A 24662-nucleotide genomic window follows, 5' to 3' on the forward strand; every position below is an offset into this window, starting at 1 on the left:
ACCCTTTCCTCCCAACCCGAGGCCTGAACCACGAGAAGAGACGGCAGTTGTCAGAATCACTGGAGTTGGAAAGGCCCCAGTGGGAGCTGTGCACCGGGGCTGGGCCCAGGCAGTCCCTGGAGGTCCTCAAGGGAGGAAGCTAGGAGCCAGATCCCCTCCTCCTTCCCCTCCCTCCCGCAGCCTCCTGCTGCTGCCCTGGGGCCAATCCCCACAGAAGCCGGACTGCAGCCCCTCCTGGTGTGGTCCCCGCATCCTGGGGCAGGGCCAGGGAGAAGCAGGAACGATGATGCTCCCACACACGGCGCATCCGAAGCAGATGCAGGGAAATTAGAGTTGTCCCAGACTTCCCCCTGGTCCTCAAACTGCCTGTTCTCTGGACACGGGAGACAGAAAAGCCCCCCACTTTGTTTTGAACAGGGGAGCAATGTTGACAGACAGTAACAAATAATTAGGATCCCGATGGGCTGACTCTGCCAGATCTGGGACGCCTAACCAAGCAGACCCGTACCAGAGGGCATGGGGGGGGGCGCGGATGTGGGGGGGGGTGGGGGGACATCACTCCCCCAGGGTGACAGAGCTGGGAGGCCCTGGTTACCTGGGTGGCTGTCACTGTCTCGATGGAAATGGTGACCTTGGCAAGCAGGCTGATGGCCCTCGCCTGGACAGGGAACCCCACGGGGAAGGGAGCTCAGCTCTACCCTGCCCCACCAAGTCTCCAGCGCTGAGGGTCATGTCTGGCTTCTCCGTGAGACCATGAGCCCCTGGAGGACGGACACTGTGCCTGTCCCCACATCGTGTCCCAGCACCGGGTGTGTGATGGGTACTTAATAAATATTTAAGTGAAGGCCCCCGTTTCTCTCCCTAGGGGAGAATGCAGTCCCACCATCTAACCGTCTCCATCATTTCTCCTCCAGGGAGGCCCTCACTCACCTCCCCCTCTGAGTCCCAATGTTCTCGGCCTGGAGGAGACCAATGTTCCTATCCATCCATGAGGACACCGTGCCTACCACTGCCTCCTTCGGGTGAGTCAGAGGGGCTTCTTGATTTACTATTTCTGGGACAGGGGTGCGGGCACTCTGGGGAACACCTAGGAAAACATGCCCCTCCTCTCTGGGACGATAATGGAAGCCCACTGGAAACAACAGGCAACGTTAAATCCTGAGTCAAAAGTCCTCAAGGGCTGGTGTTCAAATCCCCCAGGGCCTGTCAGGGGCAGAAGGGAGAGGACTGTTCTGCTTTTGGGCTGGGTGTTGCAGGAGGAGGGACACACCGTACGGGGGGTCTCATGTGAACCACATGGTGTTGAGGGGGGATGTGAAAAAGGAGATGGAAACTCTGAAGGCAATGCAAGAAATCAGACAGAGGCTGAGCCAGGTCTCCATGGAGACAGGATGTCTCCAACACATGGCCGACATCTGAGGAAGGTCTGGACACTCTAAGGAGAGAATGTTGGGGGAATGGGTCTTGAGTGGAAGCAGAGGAAAGGGAGGGTCAGTCCTGAGGGGGCAGTGTCAGGGAGAGTGGGCAGTGGGGCCCAGCTGGAGCTCTCAGTCCTATGGCAGGTGTGGCCTGCTATGGAGATCACCAATGGTCGTCTCAGTAGAGGCCATGGAACATGGGCCCAATCACTCCCAATGAAGCCCTCCCCAGACCACCTTCTAACGACCCTGTGGCTTCTCGAAGCCAGGTGCCATCCTGTTGGGAAAGACTACCTTGCTGGAAAATTAACAAGTAACATCAGTTGGGACACTCTGATCTCTAGAGAGCCAGACCACAAGAGACAGCACTCCAAGTCTGAGGCTCTGGGGAAACAGGGCTTCTGTTCCTGCAGAAATGGGGCCAAAGGCTGGACCAAGGGGAGCATGCAGGGCAGGTCTTACCTTCAGAAGCTCCACAGAGAAGACTGCCAGTGTCCACGGGTCTGGACTTTAGGGCTTGTCTCTGTTCCGTGATGTCTGGGGCCTCACTTGGAAGATGCACAGGCTAGGGGACCAGAATCAGCCAGAGGCTTCACTGGGGCCACAGGATCCACGTCCAGGGCGGCAAGTCGGGGCCTCTTCATGGAGCCTCTCCATGTGGCTGCTTGAGCATCCTCACAACGTGGCAGCCAGCCTCTTCCTGAGCAAGAAACCCAAGAGGCCCAGAAGGAAGCTGCAAACCCGCTCACGCCTTAGTCTTGGAAGTCACACACTGGCACTGCCACCCTGGGTGGAAAACGAGTCACTCAGTCTGGCCACATTCACTGGAAGAGGAATTAGACTCCACCCTTTGCAAGGAGGTTTATCAAACAATTTGTGGACATATTAAAACCACCCTCATTGAGAAGAGTATTTCCAGTTCCATCACTTGCTCCTTGAAGCACTCAGGGACAAAGCCTTACTTTCTAAGCAGCCAGTGAAGACTGTCCTTTTTTTCTCTACTTCAGCCTCATCCCTTGCCACTTGCCAACATCTCGTCCACCCGCCAGAACCTGCCAGTGGCTTCCCCACTCTGGGCTCTGCTCAGGCTACTCCTTCTGCCTGATCTGCCCTCCCTCCCTCTCGGCCCCCGTTGGCACGCTCTTCATCCTCTGAGTCCCAGCTCCAGAGTCACCTCCGACCTCCCCTGCCTCCTCCCACCTGGGTCCCTTGACCCTCCTGCCACCCCGAGGCCTCATGTGCCTCGTTCCCACACTGGGTCTGAGGTGTCAGGAGCTCCAGCAGGGCAGGGATGTGTGGTGTCCCTTTCTGGGTCCCTACAGTCAAAGTGGAGCTCAACACAGAGAAGATGCTCAAGAAACATGTAAGGATAAATTGCGTCGATGAGTGAGTTCATCACAGGTCCCCAGTCTGGCCCCTCCAAGCCAGTCAGCTGCTCCAGGATGTATAGGGGCTTTTCCTGGGAAATCCCAGAAGCGATCAGCAGATTCTTTTCCATAATCTATTGCTCAGCTCCTCTCCTCCAAGCCTACCCAACAATCAAACTGCCCAGGAAGAGTCCCTCCACCTCCACTTTTCCCACATCCACCCAAAAGAGCACTTGGAACACGTTCAGTTAGTCCTGCCCTCTGCATTATGCGTTTAGCTTTTCGGTATGTCTTTACACCTACTCTTTGATTTGAACCTTGCAATAGTCACGCAAGGCAAATCAACGAGAGAGTAATACTCTGCTCCAAAGAAAACAAAGCGGAAGCTCAGACGTAATTTACCCAAGACCACACAGCTAGGATTGGAGCCCATGTCTGTCCAAGCCCCATGCCTCTTTGCTGAAGGCAGAAAGGAACTAGCCTTAGAGAAACACTTGCAGAAAGTGAACTGCCCTCTGGTCCGAGTCTCACCCCAGAATGAAAGAGAAGCCAGCGGGTTAATGGTAAAATCAGCAATGTGAGAATAAGAACTGAGACTTCCCTGGTGGTCCAGCTGTTAAGATTTTGTCTCCCAAAGCAGAGGGTATGGGTTCAGTCCCTGGTTGGGGAGCTAACATCCCACATGCCTCGGGGCCAAAAACCAAAACCTAAACCCGAAGCAATGTTGTAACAAATTCAATAAAGACTTTAAAAATGGTCCACATCAAAAAAAATCTTAAAAAAAGACAAAGAACCAAGAGTGGTACTCGAGTTTGACACTGTTTATTTTAATAAGTTCACACACACACACACACACACACACAAAGGTAATTATTCTTGTTTATTGAACAGAGTGCAGTGCTTGGGACTTTCTGTACTTTATCTCGGATCCTCACCACAATGCACAATGCCAAGAAGATTTTGTTATTCCTAGTTTACGAAGTAGACCATTATGGTCCAGAGAGGTTAGTTAACTTACTCAAGGTCATACAGCTAATGAATGAGTCAGGACTGAACCCAGAGGACTCTCTGACGCCAAAGCCCCCACGCTCCCTTTCCGTCAGGCAACCTCAGTTCATCATCAATGCTATGCTGATGGAAGGTAGAGAAGCTCGACAGCTACCCTCTGCCAGGAAGAGACAGGGCGTGGGCAGATGGGCTGTGGTCTCGGAGCCAGGCTGGAATCCCCCTGTCTGGCATGATACCACTTTTCTTTTCTAATTAATGGCTCACTCACAGCCAGGCCACAAGAAGCTGAAAGAGACCAGCGCCCTTAGGAGGAGTCCCTGTGATAAGGAAGGAATGTGCTGTGGGTCCTCCCACCATGGAAGCTTCCAGGAGGACCAGCATCTAAGACTCACGCTTGTTCATTGTTCATATGGGTGACGGATGCTGGCCAAGGAAACCTCCCAGCGGAGCCTGGAGGCCAAGAACACAAGCTCTCAGTTTAAGTGCAAGGAGCACAGGCAGCTTTCCAAGACCCCTGGGGACTCAGGTGCACCCAGACTGTCTATGAACACGGCACAGCAAGGGCCTGAGTTCCACCCCTGACTGGACGCACCCCCTCGCCCTCTGCAGCAGTTGCTACTCCTTCCTCCCGTCACCCCGAGGTGTAACTGCCTCTTTTCCACTTTCTTGCAGCGCTGAAATGTTCAACCTCACCTCCCAGGTCCTTGAACCTGCTCTCAACGGGACCCTGCCCGAGGGCAGCAGCTGCTTCCAGTCCGACTTGTGGAACTGGCTCAACACCATCCAGCCCCCCTTCCTCTGGATCCTCTTCCTGCTCGCCGCCCTGGAGAACACCTTTGTCCTCAGCGTCTTCTGCCTGCACAAGAGCAGCTGCACGGTGGCGGAGATCTACCTGGGCAACCTGGCCGTGGCAGACCTGATCCTGGCCTGCGGGCTGCCCTTCTGGGCCATCACCATTGCCAACAACTTCGACTGGCTCTTCGGGGAAGCCCTCTGCCGCGTGGTGAACACCATACTCTACATGAACCTCTACAGCAGCATCTACTTCCTCATGCTGGTGAGCATCGACCGCTACCTGGCCCTGGTGAAGACCATGTCCATGGGCCGGATGCGTGGGGTGCGCTGGGCCAAGCTCTACAGCCTGGTGATCTGGGGCTGCGCGCTGCTTCTGAGCTCGCCCATGCTGGCCTTCCGCACCATGCAGGAGTACAACGCCGAGGGCCACAACGTCACCGCCTGCGTCATCAATTACCCATCCCACAGCTGGGAGGTCTTCACCAACATCCTCCTGAACTCTGTGGGCTTCCTGCTGCCCCTGAGCGTCATCACCTTCTGCACCGTGCAGATCATGCAGGTGCTGCGTAACAACGAGATGCAGAAGTTCAAGGAGATCCAGACTGAGAGGAAGGCCACGCTGCTGGTCCTGGCCGTCCTGCTGCTGTTCGTGGTCTGCTGGCTGCCCTTCCAGATCAGCACCTTCCTGGACACGCTGCTGCGCCTCCACGTCCTCTCGGGCTGCTGGGACGAGTACGTGATCGACATCTTCACACAGATCGCGTCCTTTGTGGCTTACAGCAACAGCTGCCTCAACCCGCTGGTGTACGTGATCGTGGGCAAGCGCTTCCGCAAGAAGTCGCAGGAGGTGTACGCGCGGCTGTGCCGGCCAGGGGGCTGCGGGTCCGCGGAGCCCAGCCAGACGGAGAACTCCATGGGCACGCTGCGGACCTCCATCTCTGTGGAGCGCAACATTCACAAACTGCAGTAGCGGGTGGGGAGCAGCCAGCGAGCAGATGGCACCTGGGGCTACCGATGCGTGTGATGACGGATGGACGGCGGCTCTCGGGACGCGCCCCCAGGAGGAAGGAAGGCATCCCAGTTGTGACCTTGGGCAGTGAGTCGGTGTCTCCAGTAAATTCCTGCCCTGCCCGAGCTGCGGTGAACAGGGCTGCGAGGTTGGAAGGTGCACAGCCAAGGGCCCCAGAAATACGACAGTATTATCCTTCTTACTGGCTGCCACCCCTGAGCCAGTCTGTTGCTTCCCGAGGAGCAGAGGAGCCTTGGGACAGGGACAGGAGTGGCCGAACTCCCCTCCCACGTGGCGTGTCACTCTGCCGGAGCAGGACAGCTCAGATCTCCAGAAATGCCGCCCAGCTTTGGGGCAGCCGCTGAGAGGGCCTCACGCACTGGCTGACGTGTAGTCTTGGGTTTCTTGAATCCGCTCAGCTGGGACTTTGGAGGATGATTCCCCAGGTCAATGATAGTTAAACTCTGAGCGATCCACAGTGAGAGCCCAGAGACCAGGACTCTCGTTCCCCTTGCAGAAAGACAAGTGGTCTGTGCCAAAGACGAACCCAATAAGTACTTACCCAGCATTTGCTGTACACGCAGTGTGGACAGAAAAAAGAAAATAATCTGTCCTGAAGGAACTTGCAGACTTGCGATGATTCAGCAACCACCTCAAGGCCATTCTAAACGCGGTCAAGCTAGGCACTGTGGACAGGGCAGGGAGGAGGAGTCGGGCGCCCCAGCTCAGAGGATAACTGGCTGCACGTGGCCGCGTCCCCGCCTCGGTTTCCTCCCGGTAACAGGCACAGAAGTACTTTGACAAATGAAAGGTGCTATGTAAATATGAGGCATTATTATGCCCGCAGAACGGGAATAAATTTATTCTAAGGAGAAAGACAAGCTCAGCAAAAGGTCTGTAGAAGAGAATTGGTATTGAACCTAACGGTTGTGGAAAATACGCATTAGTGTCTGACACATAACTAAGTGCTCTGTATGTTAAGTTCCCTTCCACCACCTGCCCTTCCCATCAATTTGCACGCGTGCACGCGCGCACACACACACACATACACACACACACACGCACAAGCATTTTCAGGAAAGGTCACCCCTTCCATGGAGGCGGGAGAACACCCTCCCTATACCACCTCCACCGGATCATTTACCTGAAGAAGCAACTGCAGAGGCCGCGGCCCTGCCTCCTGCGGGCGGGACCACGTGGCGAAGGGAGTGGTGGGCAGCGATGGGAGAGGTGGAGGGCGGGTACCAGGTGTCTGGCTGGAGGAAAATGGACCAGCATCCTTGGCCCTTAATGGACAGGCGCCTGGCCCCAAGCCCCAGGTCCTCCAGGGGGAATTCCTTTCTTCTTTTTCTACACGTTTTATAGTCTGCCTCCTGAGGCTGGCCCTCTGGGAGAACAGATGCTGACATCAAGCTCTGAGAGTCAAGACAGGGATGGGTGCTCAGGAGCTTCTGGTAATGTAGGCAGCGCCCTGGAAGCACTCACCGGATCAGTAGATGGGTGATTCGTTACCGGGCTCTTATCTTCCCCAGGGCCAGCAGGATTGGGATGGCAAAGAGCCCATAAATCCTGACCAGTCCAGCTCTGGACTTTAAAAGAAAAGATTTACTCCCTATCCCAGACTTTGTTTTCTGCCATGCAAGCCCCTCTGCCCAAATAAACATATGCACTCATAGCTGGAGAAAGAAAACAGGTGAAATAAGAAATACAAACCATTTCATATTAGAATGAAGTGAAATCATGTGTGGGCATATGTTGGTAAAGAATCTGCCTGCCATGCAGGAGACTCCGATTCCATTCCCGGAGAAGGGATAGGCTACCCACTCCAGTATTCTTGGGCTTCCCTTGTGGCTCAGGTGATAAAGCATCTGCCCACAATACGGGAGACCTGGGTTCAATCCCTGGGTTGGGAAGATCCCCTGGAGAAGGGAAAGGCTACCCACTCCAGTATTCTGGCCTGGAGAATTCCATGGACTGTTCAGTCCATGGGGTCGCAAAGAGTCAGTCATGACTGAGCAACTTTTACTCACAAACCATATGAATAATGAGAGTGGAGTTTCACAAAAGGAAGCTAGGCTGGGCTTTGGGGTGTGAGGAACTCATTCATCAGCGGGTGTGTATGGTCTGAGGGTCTCCTGCCAGCAGAGTCCTGGGCTCCTAATGGCCATTTAGGGTCCACCCGTGGGCAGAGGAGTAATTTGTCTATGGGAGGGGAGCTGCCCTGTGGGTTGTGTTGATACTGTGATAAAGAACATCTGTCCTGTGAAAGACCCAAAGGGCTATCACATTATAAAGAGGGATTATTTCACAAATGAGGAGAAATGGGTGAATAGTGTAAATGTGCCTTTTCTGTCCAAAATAATAAAGGGATGAGGCATTTTTGTGTAGTTCTTTCATTTGTTACAACTCCCAAAACTCTGAATCTTGTCACAGACACTGCCATAGGCAGTTAGAAGTCTTGGGTGCACGGGTTCCATTTATTTCCACTCAACCTACTTAAAGGCTCTGTGCTATAAATTAGTGGTGTCCAAACCATTGTAATTGCATATCCATATAAGTAAAAAAATTTTGATGATTTTTACCCAATATGTACACTTATTAACAGGTATTAAAATGTACACTCTTAAACATACCCAAGTAGAAATTTAAGAAATTTTGAGTGCTTGAATATTTTCTCCCATCCCACAATGGTGACTCAATAAGTTCCCATCAGGTGCCCCTGAGGCCCCATGAGGTCCTAGAATCATAAGTAAAAGTGAAAAAGTGAAAGTATTAGTCGCTCAGTCGTGTCTGAGTCTTTGCAACCTCATAGACCGTTGCCCGCCAGGGTCCTCTGTCCATGAAATTCCCCAGGTGGTTCAGATGGTAAAGAATCTGCCTGCAATGCAGGAGACACGGGTTCGATCCCTGCATCGGGAAGATCCCCTGAAGAAGGGAATGGTCATCCACTCCAGTGTTCTTGTCTGGAGAATTCCATGGACAGAGGAGTCTGGCGGGCTACAGTCCATGGGCTCTCACAAATCATAAGGATGACAGCAATTCCTTTGCGTGTGTGATATGTATCTATTAGGTGTCTTCCATTTGATTTCCATTTGACGAGGTCTAGATCAAACAGTTGTCTAACCACTGCTTGCATTCTCATAGTGATGGGGAACTCGTCACCCACTCCATTTTGAGACCCCTTCATTATTCATGTATTCAGTCATTCATCAAACAAAATTTACATTCTGTGTCTACAGAAATGGCACTGCTCCATCTCTGCATCCATCCATCTCTGCTAGAAACCTGGGGTTCATGGTAAAGAAGAACAACCCTCTCTGTTATTCCTTCCACCTAGTGAGTTGGTACCTTTTTAGATTCCCCCCAAGTGTTTCCTGGATCTATCTGTTTCTTTCTATGTCTAACCATCATCTCTTATCGGTCTCCCCAATCTGACATTAACCACCACCATCCCACCATCTCCCAATTCTTGTTTTCCACTCTTCAGCCATTGACATCTTTTAAGAAGGCAAAGACAATGATAGGGAGGCCATACACGTAAAGAAGAATGTTTAGAACGTGATGACATAAATCAAAGCAAGATCCTCTATGACCCACCTCCTAGAGTAATGGAAGTAAAAACAAAAGTAAACAGGTGGGACTTGATTAAACTTAAAAGCTTTTGCACAGCAAAGGAAACTATAAGCAAGGTGAAAAGACAACCCTCAGAATGGGAGAAAATAATAGCAAATGAAACAACTCGCAAATAGTTAATTTTCAAAATACACAAGCAGCTCATATAACTCAATACCAAAAGAACAAACAACCAAATCAAAAAGTGGAAAAAAGACCTAAACAGACATTTTTCCATAGAAGATATACAGATAGCTAACAAATACGTGAAAAGATGCTCAATATCGCTCATTATTAGAGAAAAGCAAATCAAAACTACGATGAGATATCACTTCACACTGTTCATAATGGCCATCATCAAAAAGTCTACAAACAATAAATGCTGGAGAAAGTGTGGGGAAAAGGGAACCTTCTTGCACTGTTGGCGAGAAAGTAAATTGATACAGCCACTATGGAAGACAGAACAGAGATCCCTTAAAAAACTAGGAATAAAACCACCAGATGACTCAGCAATCTCACTCCTAGGCATATACTCTGAGGAAACCTGAAATGAAAAAGACACATGTACCCCAGTGTTCACTGCAGCACTATTTACAATAGCTAGAACATGGAAACGACTTAGACATCCATCAACAGATGAATGGATAAAGAAGTGGTGGTACATATACACAATGGAGTATTACTCAGCCATGAAAAGGAACACATTTGAGTCAGTTCTTGAACCTAGAGCCTATTATACAGAGTGAAGTAAGTCAGAAAGAGAAAGATAAATATCATATACTAATGCATATATATGGAATCTAGAAAAATGGCACTGAAGAATTTATTCACAGGGCAGCAATGGAGAAACAGACATAGTGAACAGTCTTATGGACATGGGGAGAGGGGAGGAGAGGGTGAGATGTATGGAGAGAGTAACATGGAAACTTACCGTTTGTAAAATAGACAGCCAATGGGAATTTGCTGTAGGTCTCAGGGAACTCAAACAGGGGCTCTGTATCAACCTAGAGGGGTGTGATGGAGAGGGAGATGGGAGGGAGGTGCCCGAGGAAGGGGCCGTATGTCTACCTATGGCTGATTTGTGTTGAGGTAGTGTCCCAACACTCTTGGGATAAAGTTCCACTTCCAAAACGAGTCTCACAAGACCCTTCATTAGCTGGCCCCTGACTTGCCTCTTTCCCTCTCCTCAGTCCCTGGCTCATTCCCTATCCTCAATCCATGTTGGACACAAGTGTCTGGCAGGTATTCCATTCCCCCTCTGGTGCCCACACTTCCCTCCCTGCCTGGACCCCAATGGGACCTTGAGCTTGGAGAAAGCTGCCCACAAGTGTGCAAGGGCGCTCACTCATCGAGGGACTTTGTTCACAAATGGGGCGTGACTCAAGAAAGTCTGGGATCCGGGGGTCTGAGCAGGGCTCTGAGCAGGTAGAAACAAGGTCAGAAAGCTGCCCTCCCACCTCCCTCTGCTCCCAGCCAGGTAGCAAGACCGGCTCTCATCTCCTGACCCCTCTTGGCCCCCAGAGAGCTGATACACTGGGGAGAACTCCAGGTGGGTGTCTGGTGGACTCAGAAGCAAGCAATAGATCCAGGTCCTGAGTCTGCCCTGGCCAGAAAGGGTGAGGGCCCAGTGCCCAGAGTTTCAGACTGTCTGTCATCTGCCAGGTGCCTTGATGGAAACTAATGCTGGCGATGCCGGCTCCCAGCAGTGATGAAGCCGCTTATGATTCGGAAGTGCAGACTCCATCTGTAGACTCCAGTAACATATTCCATCACTTCCTAGTTCCTCCATCCCTAGGCTTCTGCAGAGCCTCACACAGCCCTGACCTCTCGCCAAGCCCCGGGAGGATGTAGGGGTCCAAGTTGAGCAAGCAGGTCACAGTTTAGCAATAGCCATGGCTGAAAGTTTAATGGTTTGTTTGTGGGTTTTTGGCTGAGGTTCAAGGGGCCCCACGCAAATATCTCACCCTCTACTGAGCTCTTATTTACTTTTTCTTTGCTGCTGTGGTTAACTACAGGATATCGAATATAGTTCCCTGTGTGCTACAATAGGACCTTGTGGTTTATCCATCGCTGAGCTCTTTTTAGACTTGACTTTCATGACCACTCAGGTAGGCAGGTGCCTGTCCCATTGCTGGTTCAGGATGTGGAAACAGGAAATAACCTGCTCAGGCCACGTGGTTCTTCAAGAAGGTGCTCAGAAGCCAGCCTGCTCTTGGTGTGTTTGTGACTTGGCAGGTGGATGCAAATTTTGTCACAGAGGATGCTCCCGAGGTGCCTTCATGCATGAAAGGTATCCGAGCCTCAGCTTGGGCTATTTCTGCCCCAATAAACAGACTTTGTGTCTTCTGGGGCTTGTGAGTTCTTGCTTCCTGCAGAATCGCCTCCCCAGAGGCAGGTGGTTGACACCGTACAATGAGATATTTACTGAGATAAGATTTCCATGCCTTGCTCATTCCAGTGGCTTTTAGTGAATTCACAGCGTTGTGTAACCATCACTGCCCTCTAATTCCAGATTGCCTTCCTCCCTCCACACCCATTAGCAGTCACTTCCTCCCTACCACCTCTGGAAGCCACTGGTTTTCTCTCTGTCTCTAAATTTGTCAGTTCTGGACATTTCATGGAGCTGGAATCACACACTGTGTGCCTTTTGTGCCTGGCTTCTTTTACTGAGCCTACACGGAGATATAATGTTGGATTGTAGGGGAAGAATCGTGCAGGCCAGGCCTCGAGTCCCTGCCATGCCACCTATTCACCATGTGATCCTGACAAACCACGCAACTCATTTCCCCCACACTGGCCTTTGGCCTCGGTTTTCTCATCTGTGAAGTGGGCAGACAGTACAATAAGTATACCTATGTCATGCAGAGCTACTGACTCTAGAAAGGAGGCTTTGGAAACTGTAAAGGGAGGCCCCAACTTGGCAGAGACTGCTCTGGACTTGGAGTCAGAGCCCTTATCCATGCACCAACCCTGTGATTTCTTGCCTGTGAGGGTTTGGAGAAAATCGGTTAACTTATCTGAGCTTCTGGAGGGTTTTGCCTATAAAATGAGGATTTAGGTGTTGTGAAGGTTAGTGTCTCCTTCCTTCCCCAAATTCACATCCACTTGGAACATTAGAATATTATCTTACTGGGGGATAAGGTCTTTGTGGAAGACCCTTCCCTGGTGGCTCAGATGGTAAAGAATCTGCCTGCAATGAGGGAGACCCAGGTTTGGTCGCTGGGTCAGAAAGACCCCCTGGAGAAGGAAATGGCAACCCACTCCAGTGTTCTTGCATGGAAAATTCCATGGACAGAGGTGCCTAGCGGGCTGCAGTCCATGAGGTTGAAAAGAGATGGACGCGACTGAGCGACTAACACTTTACACTTTCATTCTCATCCTGGATGAGGATGGGCCCTAAATCCAATGACTAGAGTCCTGATGAGGAGAGAAGAGGGTCCACAGAGACACAGAGATGGGAGAGGTTGGAAGCAGAGACTGGAGCGATGGAATGTCAGGATTGCCACCAGAAGCCGGGCAAAGGCAGAGGACAGACTCCCCCTCCAACCCTCCAGGAGGAACCAAGCCTGCCAATGCCTTGACTGTGGACTTCTGGCCTCCTGCCGTGCAAGAGAACAAATTCCTGCTCCTTTAAGCCTCCCCGCACATGGTACCTCACTCCAGCCGCTGTAGGAGACCAGTTGCAGGTGTTTTCACAGCTCTGAGAGAGTGCTCACCATAGAGATGCTGGTCCCCGTTGACGCAAAGCCCTTCCCCAGCAATAGGAGGCGAGAAACGGACACTCTCCAGGTTTCCTGTGGGCCAGCGGTGCTAGCTTGTGATAGAAGTTTCCTAAGAACGAATGGGATGCAGCATCTTACAGAATTTCAGAGATGTCTTTACGGGGAAGATACTGAGGCCTCCCTCAAGGTACTGTAGTGTGCTGGGGGCTGGCCCAGACCCCAGAGCGAGTGTGCCATAGGCCTCCACACCCCGTCTCTGCTGACCCACCATCGGGACTGCCCCGTTTCTCTCCTCCTTCCTCAAAAGGCAGGCGATTCCAGGAGCCTCAGCCCAGGTTAAGAAGTAGCCACAGGGCCTGGCTCCCGGCTTCCCGGCAGCTCTGTGGCAAGCCCACCTTGGTGGGAGGTTGTTTATCAACAAGCCTGAAAGATGGCCCAAGATGAGCTCTGAGGCTCCTCTGAACACCTCCCTGCACGCGGAGTCACTGCACGGCCCGCTCAGTGGGCAGCCGGGCACCCCTGCTGGTTCCTCCCCCAGTCCTGGCAGAGACGGTGGACCTTACAAAGCCTTCCCATTCTCAAGCTACCACTGGCCCGTGCGACAGGCAAGTGATAAAATCAGAGCCACTCCCAGCAGCTCCTGGTCAAGGGCCACTGTGTCACCATCATCTCCTGTGATCCCCAAACTTGGAGAAGAGGCCCACTTCACAGATTAAGAGACTGAGGCTCCAAGGCAGGTGAGGGGGTAGATAAACTAGGAGCTTTGGATTACACATCCCTCTACTGTATATAAAATAGATAAACAAGGACCTACTGTATAGCACAGGGAACTATATTCAATATCTTATAATAATCTATAATGGAAAAGAATCTAAAAAATAATTATATATACCTGAATCATATATATATATGTGTGATAAAACTGAATCACTTTACTGTACACTTAAAACTAACACAATATTGTAAATTAGTTATACTTTAATTTTTAAAAATGGTTTTAAAAATCCAGAAAAAATAAAGAGACTGAGCCCCCAGGAGGTGGTATAGGAAATGACCCAAGTTCACCCAGTTCACCAGGGATGGAGCTGGGATTTAAACCCCTTCAAGGTGACTTGTTGGCCAGACGTGCCCACCCAGATTTCCCCACCAGACCTCAAGGACTGGGGTCTTGCTTTGGAATCAGATTCTTTCACAAAGTCTGGTCCCCTTAGAGGAGGATAAAGCAATGAGACCGCTGACATCTTGACTACTGAATGGCCTTCAGGGTAGTCAGAGCCCTCCCCCTTCAGATCCATCACGGAAGAAGAGAAACTCTCCTTTGATGCCTTACCCGCTCCCCATTAGTTGCCCAAATTCTTCCTCTTCCACTCAGTACTGACCCCCATTTTCTCCTATAGCTGCAGGGCTCCCCTTCCAACGTTTAAGCTATTTTGATGTTATTATTTACGTACTCATTGGAAAAGACCCTGATGCTGGGAAAGATTGAAGTCAAGAGGAGAAGGGGGTGACGGAGGATCAGATGGTTGGATGGCATCACTGACTCAATGGCATGAGTTTGAGCAAACTCAAGGAGAGAGTGAAGGACAAGGAAGCCTGGCAAGCTGCAGTCCATGGGGTCGCAAAGAGTCAGACACGACTGAGCCACTAACACTTTCACTTTCAACTTAAGTCCAAAACCAGCCTTTTGACTGTCTTTGTAAGAACCACATTCCTGCCTTCATCTTCCCCATCCCCATAAGTGGTACCACCCAGTCACCTCTAGAAAAATCTCTGATGCTTCCCTCTTCCTCATTCAACGCCAGGTTCTCCTGGTTCTACCTCCAAAGAACATCGCAAATCCATCCTCACCTCTGGTTCCTCTTCCAGCCTTAAACCCTTCTAGCCACACAGGAGCTAGGGTGACCTTTCCAAATGTTTAAAACCCTTTGGTGGCTTCTTGTTTCTGGGGGATGTGCCATCCTGACACTCTTTAAGGAATGAAGGAGCTGCTACTCCAGCTGCTGAGATGCTGCTCAATTAAAGCCCTTCTTCACCCAAGATCAGGCCATCTTCCAGAGAATCCTTCATCCAATGGCTGAGAGAAGGAGGGAAGCCCAGCCCTCCTGCCCCAACTCAGAGAGCTCTGAAGGGTCATCCCATCCAGGAATTTTCGTGGGTCTGTAGAGGCTTCTCTTAAGACTCCCCATAGCTCACTTCTCCCTTTGTCCAATCCTTCTTCCTTCCCTTCACTTTTGCAGGTCCTGATCCCTTGGACCCCCTGCAACCTGCAATGCCATAGACCTGGGAAACTCTGAACTCAACAAGGCTCTGTCAAACTCTGAACTCAAGGCTCTGTCTCGGCTGGCCCTGCCACTGTTCACCTCCTCTCCAGCGGTTCAACTTTCTACGCTTGCTTCTTCAGTTCCTCATGCACATCAGGCTGTTGCAGCCTCAGGACCTTTGCTTATGCCATTCCCTCTGCCCACACTGAGCTCCTCCAACTCTACAATTGGTTTCTCTTCTTTCTCCCAGTTTTCCCCCTGCCTCCCTGACCTCCCTCAGGATGAACCCTCACACCCTCTCTGTTTTGTGGAACACTACATCCTGAGCTGTTTCTTTCTAGAACTCATCACAGTTAAAATCACAGGTGGTTTTCTCTGTCTGCTGGTCTGTCAAGGATGACCCTGAGTCTTGCAGAAAAGGTGAAAATTCTCTTTAGCATTCAGTTCGCCTGTACACAGAGTTTCGCAGCACAGAGAAGCATCCCCAGTTATGGGGACCAACATGATCTATGTTAAAGATAAACACTCACAACATCAACTCTGTCTCCATTAAAAACATCAAATGAGTACTCCTGGTTTTTAAGGAATGAACGTGAACGTGTGGTCAGTCATGTCTCACTCTTTGCAACCCTAAGGACTGTAGCCCACCAGGCTACTCTGTCCATGGAATTTGCCAGGCAAGAATACTGGAGTGGGTTGCCATTTTCTACTCCAGGGTTTTTAAGGAAAAGGAATGTATTGGTTGGGCGAAAATGTTCATTAGGGAACTTCTTATGGAAAAACCTTCCTAAATTTTGGCCAACCTGATACTTCATGCCCCTATTTTTTTGCAATGCATGTGGATCAGTTAGGCATCTAGGTTGACTGGTCCTTTCCCAAAGATTACACAGAGAAAAGTCATAAAACTGGGAAACGCTACATCAGCATACACGCACTCATCTTATCCTGTGAACATCTATATAATGTGATATTGACAGTTTTCACGCACATGTGTGATCTTTAAGACAGCTCTCAAAGTAGTCAGGGCACCGTCTCAGATGAAGAAACCGAGGGTCAGAGCGTGCCCAGGACAGTCTGGGTCCCCCAGTTCTCTTCGGAGAGTCTGGCAAGTGCACAGCCTCCCCCTCTGTACCCACTCTCTCAGATCCAAAACTGTTTTCTTGTATTATTTATTTGGTTTTGGTTCTGCTGGATCGTAGCGGTCATGTGTGGCTTCTCTCTAGTTGCAGTGAGCAGGGACCACTCTCTAGCTGTGGTGCGCAGGCCTCTCATCGCAGTGGCCTCTCCCGTTGCATGGGCCCTGGGTGCACGGGCTTCAGTGGCTCAGCCCATGGTCTCAGTGGTTGCAGTCCCCAGGCTCCAGAGCACAGACTCAGTAGTTGTGGCGCATGGGCCCAGCTGCTCTGAGGCATGTGGGATCCTCCTGGAGCAGGGATCGAACCCGTGTACCCTGCATTGGCAAGCAGACTCCCATCTACTCTACTACCAGGGAAGTCCCTCTAAAACTGTTTAATTTCCTTCTCTGCTCAAACCAAGAGCCTTTAGGGGCCACCTGCACAGGGCCTGCCCCAGCGTAGGACCTATGAGATCTCACAGAAAGAATAAGTAAATGGGGTAGAACAGAGGTAGGGGTTAGAATTGGGTTTTCTGGCTCCAAGTTCCAGGTGAGTCTTCCACAAATACCTCTGGTGTATCTGGGCATTTATGATATGCCTGTGGGTCCTTTCTTCTACAGTGGTTTTCTCAGCTTGCCTGCCATCCACACTCCTATTCATCTCTCAAAACCCAGCTCAAATATCCCTCCCCCATGAATTTTCCCAGCTCTCCCCTGAGCAGAATTAAATCCTTTCAGTCTTGACACTCACGGAACTTTGGCACTTCATTGCCACTTTGCATTCTGCAAAGGATAGTCCCCAGGTGTCTGTCTGTCTTTGTCCTCAGCCAGACCAAGAGCTGTTTATGGAACCAGTGAGGGCTTTGTTCATCTCGGTCTCTCCAGTGCCCACAAAGGGCCTGGCACCCACCGTAATTTGGGACATATATGTTGATATACAGGCAAGCTGTTGATATTCTTGTATATAAATATTGTGTCATCCAAGAAGTGTATTTGGGTTTTTCTGTGAGATGTTGCAGAAAACTCAAATGAATTTTCTGGCCAACACAATAAATAGGTTTATGAAGTCATTCAGCAAAATTTATTAAGCACGTGAGCCCTGTTGTAGGAGTTGTGAACATGACTTTAATCAAAAGCAATAAACCCTTTGCTGGACGCAGCTCACATTCTGGTGAGAGAAAGAGGAAGTAAAAGATAAACAGATGAATTGAACCAGGTGATGATAGCCACTGTAACAAACAGTGAAGCCAGGCAAGTGGAGGAGGGATATTTCAGGGAGGGGTTGTCTGATAAGGGTGGGTGTGTGCGGACCACAAGGACCTGAGGGAGTGAGCATGCAGGTCCCAATGAGAAGGGCACTCCAGCCAGAGAGACTGGCCAGTGCAAAGGTCCTGAGGTAGGAGACGAGTGGCTTATTCAAGACAGTGAGGAAAGAACTTCCCTGGTGGGCCAGTGGTTAAGACTTGGCCCTCCAATGCAGGGGTTGTGGATTTGATACCTGGTTGGAGAGCTAAGATCCCATATGCTTCCTGGCCAAAAAGCCAAAACAAAAGAGAATGAATATTATATCAAATTCAATAAAGACTTTAAGAAATGGTCCACATGAAAAAAAAAAATCTTAAAAAAAATACAGAGCAAGGATGCCAGGGAGCAGGCAGAGACAGTGAGAGGGGCACTCAGAAATGCAGCAGGGGGCGGGCCACCGTGGCCTTGAGGACCTCTGTCCAATCTTAGTGTCCTCCTGGGCCTGAGACAGGACACGCCATGGTCCGACTTCAGCTTTCCAACACACAGGAGCATAGCCGGCCCCCTCTGGCCAGGCCCTTCCGAGTGCTGCCCTGGGAGGCTTCCTGAATGCCAGCACATGCCAGGTCTGGGCTATGTTAGCTCCTGGGATCCTCCCAGCTTCCCTAAGACGAGGGTCTGGTAAGCCCACTGCCCAGCTAAGAGAACCTGATCTCCTCGAGCAAGGCCAACGTGGGGATGGAGAGTTTTCTGTGGATTTTCTTAAACATTCCTGGTCCACGGCACCCCTGTCCTGGCAGAGTTTTCTCTGCAGGGTGACCGGTGCCCAGAGCCTTTGGCTTCTAAATGGCCATGAACTCAGGCCAGGGCAGCGCCTGTGGCTGCCTGAATGCCCAGGACACACAGGTGGGTAGCTGTCTCCCCGTAGATTTCCGGGTCTTTGTGCTTTGGTAAACCTACATGGAGGATTTTATTTGTATCCGCCTGACATCATGACCCCTTACTCTGACCCCACCCCTCCTGCCCTCCCACCCCCGGTGCTACAGTTGGGTTCTCTTCTACCGTGACGCTTGCCACACTTGGCTGCAAGTGTCTCTTGCACGCCTGCCTTATCCGTGTGAGCGTGAACAACCCAGGGTGGACACTGAGCCGTCTCCTCTGCCTTTGGCTCCCAGCTTGCACTTGGCCCCAGGGAGCTGCTCCCTACATGTTTGCAGGACAGGAGGAAACGCGACCAGACCTGTGCTCACAGAGGAGCAAAGGTTACAGTGGGATTTGAGTGATGGATGGACTTGAAGCAGAGACAGAGGACTGGGATGTGATTTCTAGCGAATGCTCACAGGTAGGCGAGTCCAGATGTACTAGGTCCATGGGACACCCCTGTCAGCTGGAACAAGACCCAGGTCAAGGTTGGCTCCAGGCGATACAGCAGGACCAATAAGGAGCCTGTGCATTCCAAACAGTTGGGCCGGTGAAGTGACAAAATCTAAGTGCTTCTGGAATATTCATCTCGCCCAAGAATAGACTGAAAGGAGAAAAATCATAAAGCAAGGGGATTGGTTTGGGGTTCTTTGCTGCAGACTTGTTGATTGCAGGAGTGTTTAAAACTCAGATGGGAAGGAATGCTCGGGTGGGGTGAAGCGCGCTAGCTGGACGGAAACGAGAGCACTGCCTTTCATCCCGGCGGGAAGCTGCGCCGTGGTGCTTTTCCTTTCTTTATCTGCAGTGGAGACAGTCAGAGAGATGCTGGACGTTGTAAGAACTGAATGGGGACCCCCACCCCAGATGCTTAGCATATAGTTGTCATTCGTAGAGATGTGCTGGGTGAAATATACCAGTCTTTGACCTTGAAGAAGCTGCTGGATTTGACTAGAAAGGAGAAGAGACCAGTGACTCCAAGGTTTAGCTGCTGAAGAGCTGGAAAGTGACACTTGATGTCACGGTGGGAACATGACCTGTGTGTCCCCAACCTCGAACTCCAGCTCATCCTTTCCTTGAATCTGCTTCGAATGTCTTCTGAGCCCACCGTACCTGCCTGGGGTCCCTCCATGTTAGCATTAAGGACAATCCCAGGGAAGGTCATCTGACCACCCAGCTGGCCGGGCTATCCTCTGTTTGTGGACTGCAGCCCTGGGTCTTCCACCGGCCGCCTCTTTGTGCCTTAAGATGGTATCTGTTGTAATGACTTAAAAAAAAAATTATTTATTGGTTGCATCGGGTCTCAGCTGCAGCACGCGGGTTTAGTTGCTCTGCAGCATGTAGGATCTTGGTTTCCCTACCAAGGATCAGACCTGCGTACCCTGCCTTGGAAGGCAGATTCTTAACCACTGGTGGTCACTGGACCACCAGGGAAATCCCTTATTGTAATCAATCATTTTAAATTGGTTACAATAATCGTTTTAAACCTGTTAAAATAATTTTAGGGGCTTCCCAGGTGGCATCAGTGGCATCAGTGACCCACCTGCCAATGCAGGAGACACTAGAGATATGAATTCCATCCCTGGGTCAGGAAGATCCCCTGGAGAATGGCATGGCAACCCATTCTTGCCTGGAGAATCCCACGGACAGAGGAGCCTGGCGGGCTACGGTCTATGGGGTCACAGAGCCGGACATGACTGAGCACATTAAAAGTCAGTTTTATTAATTAATGTATATTAAGTTCACAAACAGTCTAAACAAAGCCTTTCACAATCCACTGCATGATTCTTGATCAGAATACAGACTACAGGAATTCTGAAGCATTCTTTATTCTTCTGATATAATGATCAGAGGATTGTGATTTCTATGGTTTATGAAATGGGGGCTAATTATTTTTTAGTAAACATGGATGTACATTAATTTTATGACCTTTAAGGGATGGGTTACCTATACTTATCTTGGATATCTGTGAGGATGTCTCCATGTCAGCCATGTAAACTAGTATTTATGATTTCTATCTGTTGCTTTTATGAATACCTACACCTATACCCACAAGGTCCCAGTACCCAGGGGGCTTTCACCCCGAGCAGCTCACACTAGGGCCCTGCCACACCACTGTCAGCCTCCTCCCATCTTCTCCACATTCCAGCAATCCGTGGTCCCTTCCAACACGTGGGGTTCTTGCATCCTGTACTCAGAATTCAGGCTCCCGCACCCCACAGCCCTAGAGGCAGAAGGAAATCCTGTCTTCCTGGGAAATCCACTTCCCTTTTTGCATTGCAAGCGAGTGACTGTGGGAGCATCCTTTTTTTTTTTTTTAGAAAACTTTTCATCACACACATGGGTGGAGTCCCCAAGACCTTGGGGCCACAGGGCCACTTACTCGGCCTTCTCTAATGCCTGTGACACACTGAGAGTCCCGGCCATGTGGCCCTGCCATACACAGGCCATTTCCCACGGTCCGTCCTTGGCATGAGATGAAGCCACATCCGGGCCTGCAAGCCCCACCTCCGGGCAAGACTGGTGTCATCATCTCTTGTGGGTACCCCTGTGCTGGAGCAGGTGGACATCTCCTGAGACCAGATGCTTCTCAGAAACAGTCCTGTCTAAACACATAGCAAAGGGAGAAAAAACTAACCACCCTCTGTGGCTAGGAGGGCTGGCAGGTGAGACCCCGATTTACGTTACTAATCAGGAAGCACTGGGATTTGGGGAACTTCCTCTGGTCAAAATCTACCCCAAAATGATGACAGGCATCCTCGGGACTTTATAGTCTCAAACCTTTCCTGACACGAAGGTCTTTCCCCAGAGATAGATTCCAGCTTCCTCCTGAAAATACACATCTGCTTCATGGAGTGTCCCTTAAAAAAAAAAAAAAACTACAAAACCTGCCTCCACAAGTTTAAGATGTCTGGCGATGTGGGAAAACTGCTGGCAAGTTCGCAAGTGCAGTTTGTCCCCACTGAGACGTCATTATCAGAAAAAGGAGATGCGGCAAAAAGGCCAGATTCTGAAAACAAAGGGGACGTTTTCTGCTCCAGACACTCCAGGTTCACAGTCACATCAAGAAACACAAGCAGAGCATCCGAAAGGCAGGACTGGGGTTTGGGGAGCACTAGGGCCTGAGATTTGGGGGTCACTCCCCAGAAGTGGGAATCAAGCCCTGGTGTGGAGGCATTCTCCTGCCATCAGAGAGGGAGCTTAAGAGCATTTTCATTTTTAGGAGCTAAAATAAAAAGTATTTGACATTTGGCCCAAGATTCTTGAGGTTTGACTCTGAAAGAAAGCCTGAAATTTCTGTCTGAACATGAGGTCCTGAATGGTTCAACTTGGCATCTGCAAATATACATCAAAAACGGACTTCAGAACTGCCGGGAGGATTAGGGGAAAGTGCATCTGATCTTACTCAGCTCTGCATACCACATGAGTCAAGCTTTCTGTGGCTCGCTGTGTGCTTAATGGGGTCCACAGTGATGGATTCTTGGCAACACACCCTTCATGATCAAAATTCAAAAGGAGGCATTCAAGTCAGCTCCCAAGAAATTTGCTGCAGAACCCCAGGCATTCAGGTCCCCCGTGTGGACAGAACAAGTCATCACTCAGTGTCCAACAGTGCCCGGCGAGGCTTGTGGGACTCAGTGATACCAAAATGTGTTTCCAGGGCTGGTTGACCGTTATACCATTTTTGGGCAGGATCGCAGGTCTTTCCAGATGTTGACAAAGTAGAGATGGAGATGGTAGCTGAGTAATCGCTTGCCAGCCCCTAAGTGCAAAGCAGTTTTAATTTCAAAATCCCAGTTTGCTTCCTCCATCTGAAAGACTTATTTTTTCAGCAGTCCAGCCAATGACATCATCATCAGAGCGGGGGTTATGTAATTTAAGGCCACCACACTTCCACGGTGCTTCCCAGAACAGAAAACATCTCCAAAGACGGCTCTCACCATCAGAAAGCCCAGCTGAAGTTGTGATCCCTTTCATTTTGCCTGAGTAAGTAAATGAGCATCTTTTTTTCTCTCTCTTACAAAAGTAAAATAGAAGATCCATATCTCAGAAAAACGTTTCCTTTTACAAATTAAATTGGCAGAGTTTTCAACATTCTTTGGATGTATTTTTTTAAACATAATTTTAAATCAATTTAAGAGACCTGTATCCCATACCTCCTTTGGGTTTTAGCTGCTTTTCCAGAAGAGAGGAGAGAGGACATTTGAAATAAGAGATTATTTCCAGCAGCTGTTTACCGCAAACTCACATGAAACATGTAGAGGCTGAATACAGCCATCAGAGCCCCATGTGGACTCTGACCAGTTACAGTCTACGAATTCTGATTTATAAAAATCAAATTGGTCTCCAAGGATCACTTACAAAATTTCATAACACTAATAGCTGGTTGGGTTATTTGTGGATTGAAAACAGCATCTTATATTGAACAAGGTATTTTATGTCACGTAAATATGGGAGGGAAGGGAGATAACTTCACAGGTTCAACTTTATAAGAAATGTTGTGTTGGTTACTTTGTTAAAATGGAGATAGCCAGAAACAAACATATAAGGATTTTACAATGGTACAACATATTAGACAAAATAAGCCTACTTCTCTACTAAGAGAAATTGTGTTATCTGGCCATTTGTGGTGGAACATGATCAAGGTTTTATGATTTTTTAAATTAGATGAAGCCTTCTTGAAAAATTTAAAAAGGAAAATATAATGAATATTAAATATCTGTTTACTATTCATAAAATATTTAAACTTTTATTTTTTACAAAAATTGTCCTTTGAAAATATGAGTCTATTGTTATATAGATATTCAAAGATAAGGATTACATCATGTAAAAAAAATTGAACAATTTTTTGAAGTTTTGATTCTAGTACATTTTCCCTCAACTTTAAACGTTTGAGAAAATCAAAAGGAAATGGAAGAGAAAAATGCATGAAACTGAGGAATAGTTTTGCTAAATGATATGCTATGATGTTATTTTTCAGAACTGCTTCTTGCTGAATTAATAGATGAAAATTAAAGAGAAATTCAAAATAAAAAAACAGTATCTTATGTTGTCACTGGGTTGACATCCTTTAATATCTATGTCTGTATTTCAAATGCCTTTATCGTCACCTCACTGTTGAAACTGGAATTAATTTGAAGGAGGCTATTTTGTTGAAGAAGCAGCACATGACAATGTTTTCGTGTGGGGAACTCAGAAAATACCAGGTGGAAATTACAGAATAAGTCATCTCTAACATATTTGCCCAGTATCACTTGTGAGTTTTTCAATTAGGATCAAATATGACTAATAATATCAATAGCTGCTGGATTCTGACCACATACTATGTGCCAGACAAATATCAGAGCTAAAACTCAGAGCAAACAAAAGAAGATTTCTGCTCTCTGGCCAACTTTACATAAACATGGGCAGCAGCTGGTAAAGCCCTTCTGAAAATAAGCTCGGCTTGAGCAGACTCACGCTGTGGCTGCAGCAGCCACAGACACAGCCGGGTCCCCTGGGATGGAGGGGGCTGTCTGCTGAGCCAGTCAGATTCGGGCTGAAGTAAGAGGTCTCTGCAGATGGTACAGGTGATAGCCCCTGGTTTTCTGGGCGGGGTGAAGCCTTGCCCCCTGTATTAGTATCCAACTGGGGTTGGAACAAATTAGCACAAACCCAGGGGGTGCCAGTGGTGAAGAACGCGCCTGCCAATGGCAGGAGACGTAAGAGGCGCAGCTGCGATCCCTGGGTCAAAGACTCCCTGGAGAAGGGCATGGCAACCCACTCCGGCATTCTTGCCTGGAGAATCCTACGGACAGAGGAGCCTGGTGGACTACAGTCCAGGGGATCGCAAAGAGTCGGACATGACTAAAGCAACTGAGCACATACGCACGGTGGCTTGAAACAGCACAAAGTTATCTTACCGTTCTGCAGGTCAGAACTTTAACATCAGCTGCAATGGACTCAAGTCAAGGTGTTGGCAGGGCTGGGCTCCCTCTGGAGGCTTTTTCCAGCTTCTAGAGGCCGCCTGTGTTCCTTAGCCCATGGCCCCTTCTCCATCTTCATAGCATCTTCTAATCTCTTTCTGACTCTGACCCCGTCCCCCACCTCCCTGTTTCACTTATAAATGGAACCACTTTCACCTGTGATGACATCAAGCCCACCTCCGTAATCCAGCATCTTCTCCCCATCTCAAGGTTCTTAATCCCATCTG

The 24662-nt window shown here is 49.5% G+C and overlaps 2 protein-coding genes across 3 annotated transcripts in view; both read left to right on the forward strand.

Moving 5' to 3' along the window:
* Positions 1 to 914: 914 nt before the first annotated feature.
* Positions 915 to 7976, forward strand: BDKRB2 (bradykinin receptor B2). The gene is made up of 2 exons (XM_019983934.2): positions 915 to 1022; positions 4466 to 7976. Exons 1-2 carry the CDS (start codon positions 949 to 951, stop codon positions 5556 to 5558), a joined length of 1167 nt encoding a protein of 388 aa, XP_019839493.1. The 5' UTR covers positions 915 to 948; the 3' UTR covers positions 5559 to 7976.
* Positions 921 to 24662, forward strand: part of BDKRB1 (bradykinin receptor B1) — a 33557-nt gene continuing 9815 nt past the window's right edge. The window contains exons 1-2 of one of the 2 annotated variants that reach the window (XM_070775649.1): positions 921 to 1022; positions 22303 to 22456. In XM_070775649.1, the coding sequence (XP_070631750.1) occupies positions 989 to 1022; positions 22303 to 22456 (188 nt within the window). In that variant the 5' untranslated portion in view covers positions 921 to 988. The remainder of the gene's footprint in view (positions 1023 to 22302; positions 22457 to 24662) is intronic. The other variant, XM_070775650.1, reaches the window with a different exon arrangement.

This window comes from Bos indicus, chromosome 21 (assembly GCF_029378745.1).
Source record: "Bos indicus isolate NIAB-ARS_2022 breed Sahiwal x Tharparkar chromosome 21, NIAB-ARS_B.indTharparkar_mat_pri_1.0, whole genome shotgun sequence".
Lineage (NCBI taxonomy): Eukaryota > Metazoa > Chordata > Mammalia > Artiodactyla > Bovidae > Bos > Bos indicus.

Bases quoted from the DNA above. Each gene is read 5' to 3' on its own strand.
- BDKRB2 (XM_019983934.2), top strand. From the start codon at position 949: ATGTTCTCGGCCTGGAGGAGACCAATGTTCCTATCCATCCATGAGGAC. The intron at 1,023-4,465 runs GTGAGTCAGAGG...ACTTTCTTGCAG, and splicing joins CCTACCACTGCCTCCTTCGG to CGCTGAAATGTTCAACCTCA.